The sequence below is a fragment of the Vigna angularis genome, chromosome 4 (assembly GCF_016808095.1).
Source record: "Vigna angularis cultivar LongXiaoDou No.4 chromosome 4, ASM1680809v1, whole genome shotgun sequence".
NCBI classification, from domain to species: domain Eukaryota; kingdom Viridiplantae; phylum Streptophyta; class Magnoliopsida; order Fabales; family Fabaceae; genus Vigna; species Vigna angularis.
In genome coordinates this window covers 12790160-12798386 of record NC_068973.1, presented here as the reverse complement: position 1 = coordinate 12798386, position 8227 = coordinate 12790160, and the positions used below count along the sequence as shown (strand labels likewise).

The 8227-nt window shown below is 32.2% G+C and overlaps 1 protein-coding gene and 1 long non-coding RNA gene across 2 annotated transcripts; both read right to left on the bottom strand.

Annotated features, from left to right (window-relative positions):
- Window positions 1-3647: 3647 nt before the first annotated feature.
- LOC108331340 (uncharacterized) lies at window positions 3648-5034 on the bottom strand. Its single transcript, XM_017565994.2, has 3 exons — window positions 4719-5034; window positions 4289-4595; window positions 3648-4077 (listed from the first exon to the last, which is right to left on the bottom strand). Exons 2-3 carry the CDS (start codon window positions 4485-4487, stop codon window positions 3971-3973), a joined length of 306 nt encoding a protein of 101 aa, XP_017421483.1. The 5' UTR covers window positions 4488-4595; window positions 4719-5034; the 3' UTR covers window positions 3648-3970.
- Window positions 5035-6104: 1070 nt separating this feature from the next.
- Window positions 6105-6898, bottom strand: LOC108331389 (uncharacterized). The gene is made up of 3 exons (XR_001832379.2): window positions 6814-6898; window positions 6634-6711; window positions 6105-6515 (listed from the first exon to the last, which is right to left on the bottom strand). It is a non-coding gene; the product is annotated as an uncharacterized LOC108331389 (long non-coding RNA).
- Window positions 6899-8227: the final 1329 nt, after the last annotated feature.

The window sequence follows — 8227 nt, the reverse complement described above, 5'->3', positions numbered from 1 at the left end:
AAAACTCTAGTTTTAAATTAATTGAATTTTTCCTAGCAAAAATTGTTTTGCCTAGTGACCAAATCATTAGGATTTTTTATTAAATAGCTCACCTAGAGACAAAAACTCTCAAGTTTTCAATTAATAGTATTTTGTCCAATAACTCTATATAATTTAGAAACTTTGTAGAATGTAACAAGTGGTTTTTTGTTCATTTGTTATACCTAACACGGACTATTTTGTTCCAAAATAACAAATTATAACCAATTGAACTTTGAAATATTCTAACTTATTATTACTTAACATATTAAAAATGTCTCAATTTTAATTCATTCACTTAGATAAAACAAATCCATCCCAATATCTCCAACATTTCATATCTCAACCATAATAGACATAACAAACTATAGTTCTATCAAAAAGTATTATAATATAACACACTTAAAATCAAACTCACAAACTTTCAATAGTACATTTCATATATGATCTATCTCAAATTCTACTACTTTAAATACACTTAAAAAAAATACAATCTCTACATAGAACTTCAAATGCTTAATTAGTAACTTGATCCTTATATTTAGGTTTATGATTTACTTTGGTTTCTATATATTTTCTTTTACTCAAGTGAGCCCCTAATATTTAAATTTGGTTTATGTTAAATTAGCCTTAACGTCGTCTAAAGGTGTCACATGTCAAAATTTAGGTAATCTTCTACATTGGAACCTGATGAAAAGGGGTTTCATACCTATTTCTTAGCTCAAGAAATCGGGGGAAATATGTTTGCAATTGATTGGTGAAACAATAAGAAATGAGGGGGATGACGCAATTTAAAACACAAACACAATAAAAAACTTAAAGGGGAAAACGTAGTATTGTGAATGGGTTGTAAAAGCGAGTGGGTTCAAGATGTGAGAATCGAATAGGTGAATCAAAAGGAAGATTGGAATAAGCATAGGAGGCTACACCACTTAGGGATAATACCAAGATTAGTGATGGGTAAGTCATCACATGAGCTAAACACTTAAGATAAGATCATAGGTGTGTCACACTCAAGGGTGAAGAGAAATTCTCATTTCACTATCATCAAATTTGTTTTACAAAGAAAAGCATCCTTTACTTATAGTGGAGGGTCAGTTGATCAAAACACAAGTCAAACTAAACATGGATTAATTCCTAATTACAAAATACTAATCAAACAACACGTGTAGGCCTTAATGAATGTGTATGCGCTCACTAGGTGTTATTCCCTACTTTGGGCTCCATTTATGGTATAGGCAAACAAATTAGCTCTAAGTTCATCATTGTTGGGCGATAGTTCTTGTCACTAGGCACCACCAACTCCTACAACTATGGCATTGGGCACCACCTCCCTACGACCCTTCCTTTGCAAGTTTTGTTTGATTTTCAAAATTAAATTGCATCTATCACAAACATCCAAAAATTATGTTTTCATAGTTGTTGAATATAGTGAAAACTATGTATCAGATTAATCTCCTTTGTGTTGAATATACACATATGATACTATATTTATAATAGAAAATATACGAGCTAAGTTCAAAATACAAATAAGAAGTAATAACGAACTAACTAAAAATAAGAGATAAAGATAAGATATATATATATATATATATATATATATATATATATATATATATATATATATATATAACACTCTCCCTCAAGTTGGTGCATACAAGTATCAAGCTTGTTACTAATAGGTTTAATCATTTAGAACATCCCTATTTCTGTAGGGTTTTCTCAATTAGGTCCTCATATTATAAAATATCTCAATTAGGTCCCTGATTGTAAAAAATTGGATCAATTGAGGACTTGCCGTTAATTTGGGTGGATGGCGTTAAAAATTAATGTGCATGGCAGGGTGACATTAGCAGGTTTTAGTGACATGGCAAATTATGGTAAACTGAGTTGGATTTGTTTTATTTAAAAATTGAGGGCTTAACGTTAATTTGGTTTGTGTTTTATGTACAATAAACACAATTTTAGTTTCAATGATGACGAGAGTGGATGATGTTTTGTACTTATGTTATACCTTTATTCCATTTTAATGAAAATGAGAGTTGTTTGATGTGTTTGAGTAAGAAATTGAATTCTGGGTTTTAGAAAGATGTGTTTGAGTAAGAAATTGAAGTCTGTTGCACCAATACGCAATTGTCATTTATCACGCTTGGGGGAGACCCTCAATTCTCCAACGTCCAGCAACCCTAACCCTCCATCGAAATTGCCACCATGACGCGCAACCATCTTCGTCGCCAAATCCCGTCAAACGCAAGCCTCTCCGCCAAAGCGTCGCTGCCTTCATTCTCATCCAAATTCCATGGACGCTGCACCTCCGTCATCAATCTCGCACAACCATGGAAGCTTGCTTCTTCGCCGTACCTGCAAGCGAAAACCCAATCGCGATTGAGTTCGAGTTCGCATCCTGCAAGAAGTCGTGTTCGCATCCTCGAACCTCCATCATCGCCTTCGCGTTTCCATCGAGCCTAGTTTACACCGTCATCTCCTTCGCGTGAACCGCCGCAACGCAACTCACCAGCAACGTCAACCTGAAAAATCAAACCAAACCCAGATCCAGAAAACTACAACAGAAGCCATAGCATCTTCTCCTCTACGAGCATTCAAACCTGCAAAGAGGAGACAAAATCCCAAATCAAAGAAACCCTAAATCGCATCCAAGTTACTAGCGCATCAACAGCGGCAAGATCGTGTTTCTCGATGTTCGTCATCTTCCTCAACTGCCATCTCCTCCATTCGCATGACCTACAAAGAGGAAGACCAAGAAACTAGATGCAGCCGCCGCAGAAGCAAGAGAACGTCTTTCCCCCAATCTGCAAAACCCTAATGTCAGTTCTGGTAATGGCAAGCCCTCAATTTCTAAATACAACAAATCCAACTCAGTTCACCGCAATGTGCCGCCACGTCAGTAAAATCTGCTAATGTCACCCTGTTACGCACATTAATTTTTAACGCCGTCCACCCAAATTAACGGCAAGTCCTCAATTGATCCAATTTTTTATAATCAGGGACCTAATTGAGAGATTTTATAATATGAGGACCTAATTGAGAAAACCCTACAGAAATAGGGATGTTCTAAATGATTAAACCTTACTAATATAATCAATGACTTGGTAAAAATATATGTTTCTGCACTTGAACGACACCAAATTGTTAATGATTTGTGAAGACGGCATAGAAGATGAAATACCAACCTAGAAGACTCCTCTTGAACAATAAATATGAAAGAATGTTCCAACACAACCAACGGGAATGGAAAACTTTTCGGAAAAACCCTTCAATTTCAAAAGATTACAATTTTACCATTTTACCTTGCTTTATAAAAAATAAGGTGGCAGCGTTTTAATAAAAAATGAGGTGGAACGTGTCAAATAAATGTATTTTACCCGTAGACGTGTCAATGTATAGATACTCTTTCAAATAGTATATATTTTATAAAACAACAAAACCAATATTTTAAACATTTATGGAAAACCAAGCATAAAGTATCTTAGCTACATTACGTTCAAATACATCAAAATTACCTAAAACCTTAAACTAACAACCGAAAACATAGAAACGTAGGCCAACTAATCATCATCTTGAATCCTCACTATCTTATCTAAGCAAAGACCGAAACCATCAAAATCCTATACAGATGTAAATATACCATAAATAAGCACAAATGTTCAATAATACAAGCCTGCAGAACGAGGTAACCAACAATCCAATGCTTAGCTTAGATTAGCTATGCTAAATCATGCCAAAATACAATGCAGTTCCTTTTTTAGGAGCTTGAAGGCTATCAATAGATGTATGTAGCTAGTAGCAATGCATGACTGTGTCCATGAACTCTTAAGATGAAAATTTCATATATTAAGTTGATAATACCACCTCTAGAACGAAAGATGCCCTCACACTTTTGTTTTAAATGTCCTTCTCATCACCCGTATCTGTTCCAAAGCTGCAAACAAAACTACCAGCAACGTCTAAGCATTGGGTTTAAGTTAGAATGTAGCATTGCATATACCTTCATGTCAATCGCTGGTTCCTCAACTGTGAAATTGAACACTGAATAATCTCCTGTATGTTTTAAAAGGAATCTGCCTCAGTGAGTTACTAACGGCACAAAAACTCCTTTTTAAATGGATAGGCACATCTCAAAAATATGAACCTTTTAATTATGTCTAAGGCAATAACATTTGTTTATTGCTTTCTTTATGCCACTATATATGAAAATAAAAAGAGAAAACTTTCACCTAAGAACAGTTTAAAATTTAAGAAAAAAAATCACCTTTATCAAAAACCGCACCATCTGCATCAATTTGATCATGAACTTCCTCTCCAACACCATATCTAGGAACACCCCAATTTCCATTAATTCCCTGGCCAGGTATGTAAGACTGAGTTCCAAGTTTAATGCTGCTTAACTCCAACTGCAGCCTCTCCAGCTTCCTCCTTAAAGCAAGACCTTGAGGTTGTTCCTTGGCCATATTCCTCTCGAATTTCTGCTCCACCGAACAAAAATTGTTTTGCTATGGCTTTGAGGACCTTGGAAGTGCTACTTATAAGTAAAATGGTCTCACTCTGAGTGAAAAAATCTGTGCTCAAGCAGCATATATGGAAGGCTTAGTAGAACCCCAGAGTACTTTTCCAAACTTTCCAAAAGAGAACCTTGAAAAGATAACACTATTTATTAGATTTAAGAGAAAAAATATGATTACCACTTAAGGCAGAGGACATCTTCGTTGTCCCTTGAATAAACGGTGAATTGCATAGACTTCAAACGAAAAGGTTACATGCAAATGGTGTTGTGTTGGAACATAGTCAATGGTCAATGGCAAAATAATCTTTCTAAAGTTTTCTGACTTGACCGTTTCTGATAAGTGGAGAAACACTACATGCTGTAAAAGCAGAGGGAACTTGACCACGAAATGAAAATATGGGCTAGCCCAGAAGGTATTTGGGCTTCTATTTAGTAAAAGTTCAATGAGAGTTACTCCCTCCACCACCCAACTGCTCTCTACACCTCTCTAGATTTTTTTTTATTTAAAAAATATTTTAGATTAAAAAATTTTAACTTTTAGCATTTAACTTTATTTACCTTTTTTAAAACCTTAATTATGTAGTTATCACCCTCTCACTTTCTCTTTTCCTCTCCTCTTCACCCAGAGAGTCTCTACCCCCTCACTTTCTCTTGTGTGAAGAAGAAAGAAAGAGAGAAAGTGGAAGCTACAGAATTAGGGTTTTAAAAAAATGAGACGGAAATGTGTTCAACGAATCTTGATTTACTTTAACTCTTATAAAAAAAAATTTGATTTGCAGGATAAAGTAGAAATGGAGAGGTGCAGGAAGCAATCTGTGATGGTGGAGGAAGTAACCCTCATGTTCAATAAGCATGTTGACAAAATAAGTTTTTAATCAAATAGTGCCCATTTATTTAGATAATAGAGTATCATATTATAAAAGCATGTGAAAACTTGATTTTTTAAAATAGTCGTGAGCTTGGTTTTGCTTGGAATTAAGTTTAAAATTTTACAGTAAAATTTAATATAATTTTGAAAAACAATAATAAATATAGTCATTTATTTGTGCAATAAATGTTTCAGAAACTTGAATACAAAATGTGGACTGGTTTGTGTTGTTTTTCTCGGCCTACATGTCCGTAAAAAAAACTGCTTGATTGGCCCATGAAAGATTTTATTTTTCAAGGCTGTTATTTCTATATCCCATCAAATTTCTTCCTCCACTCCATAAAAAAATATTTGAAAATTTTTGTCGCGTAATAGAAGAGGTGATTACATTTTGAAAAGAAAAAAAAAGTCAAAGTTATTTATAATGTTTGAGAAAATAAATTCAAAGCATGATAGAGGAAATATGACAAGTGCACGAAAGAAGCAATAGCCTATTTTCTATAGGTTGGGTTGGTTAGTGTTTTATAAAAAAAAAAATTGTGATGTTCAACAAAGTATAGAACATAAAAAATCAAGTAACCTAATATTTTCTCGAAAAATCTTGAAACAAAAAAAAAGTTAAATTCTCTGATAATGTAACATAAAGAATTCAATTAGATTACAATCATAATCCTCAGTCAATAGTTCTTATGTCATTCCAATCCAATTTAACATACATTTATACAAAAAGAATTGGTCAAACAGAAGACACATTATAATATATTTAATTAAATTGTTAATTAATTGATTATATTACAGTACTTAATATAAGCTTTCTTTCCATTTTTTTCAACTAGATTCATGTTAATTTCACTTGACAATATTAATTAACAAATTGATACTATTGAAAATATAGACATCCAAAGGGGAACAGGTTAAAATCTTCATCCACAATGTTGATCAGACTGCGGTGCTCAAGAATCCCCCAAACAACAACAGCATTTGTGATGAAAGAAAGAAAAGACTCATCTGAAGATGAAAAGACTTTAGTGGAAGAACGAAGATAGTGACCCTGCTAATACGACAACCTTAAAATCCAGATGCTACCTGAAACTCCTATGCTGCATCCTAAAAATCCAAAACATGAAACAAAAATATCAGAATCATTCACCAAAACAACAATTGGATTCAATTGAGCAGAGAATCTTTGGATTCAGCAACAAATTAAAAACCATAACCTGTATACCTTTACAGGCTAGGCGTGAATCTCTTCTTCTAGGAATTTGCAAGGATCGCACCACGACACGAAGAAATAGATCACAACCTAATTAACATTCAAAAAGAATAAGCAGTAAAAGATTAAGATTAAATTCAGATCTAGCACTTAAAAAAACAAATGGCAGGAAACTGAATTCTACAGATTTACTATGAACTTATTGATGTGTTTGAAATGAAAGAATTGAAGCAGCACGCAACAACATCTTTTTGGGTAGATGTCTGACAATAGAAAGGAGCAAGTGGTTTGATTATCTTAGTTATAGATAATATTATCTATATTTCCATATTATTACATAAAAATATTTATCTTTTCTATTTACTTTTTTTTCTTAATTTTATTATTTTTGTTTTTATTTAATTATTTTTTTAATTTTAATCATTTTTTAAATTAAATAAATAAAAATCATCTACAAAATAAATAAAATTTCTTTATCATTAATTTATAAAAATTATTTATATTTATTTTTATAACTATAATTTCATACGAAAAAGTAAACACATGCATGTGTTTTTACTAGTTTCTATTATTATTATTTTCGTTACAATCCACAATTTATTTCCTATTTCATCGATTAATATTTTTTAAAATTAATTTTATTAGTTTTACTTTTTAAATCATTTTTTTTAAATTTAACTGCTTTTTATATTTAGCTATTTTTAAAATTAGAATAATTATCTATAATAAAAAAATATCTATAAAATTAAAAAAGCTAACCAATTAAAAAAATGAACATGCACACACATGTTTTCACTAATTAAAATAAAAATAATTAATTGTTTTTTCAGCAGGTTTGAAGATATAACTGTTTATACAACTACTTTTGAAAAAATGAGAGTGAATATTGAGGCATTCATACTTGTTGCCGTCACCACAAAAAGTAAGACATAATATTTCTATTCCATATTTGAAAGAGATTCCTATCTAATAAAAAAATGGTTAGAAATTTTAAGTCTAGTTAAAAATAAGTAAGATAAAGTATATATATATATATATATATATATATATATATATATATATATATATATATATATATATATATATGTGTGTGTGTGTGTGTGTGTGTGTGTAATTTTACCTCAAGGAGTAAATTTTATCATATTAAACCTACTTTGCTATCTCAAAAAGTTCTTGTATGATGCGAGTAGACGATGGTTTGTCAAACTAACTTCATCTTTACCTGATATTAAGTATTAAATGTTACTATTTTATCATTAATGTTTTCTGTTTTGTAATTGCTGTTCATAAGAACAGTAATATTGTTTTAGGGTATTTTGGTTTTGGGGTTTGTGTGTTCGGTTAGGGATTCTAACAGATTACTTTTGTGTAATCAATACTCACCGGAACCATATAATAGGGATTCCAGCGTTTCTGTTTTGGACTGTAAAAACACTGAAAACCTAATCATCATCTTTACATTCAGTAAAAGCATAATACTATGATTCTTTCTTACCTCTGTTACACCCTCCTTCATCCTTAATCTCCGCTTTACGTTTTCCGTTCGAGCGCCGCCGCTGTAAACCTCGCCGAAGCACCATGGAGATCACCTACTTCTCTTCTCTCT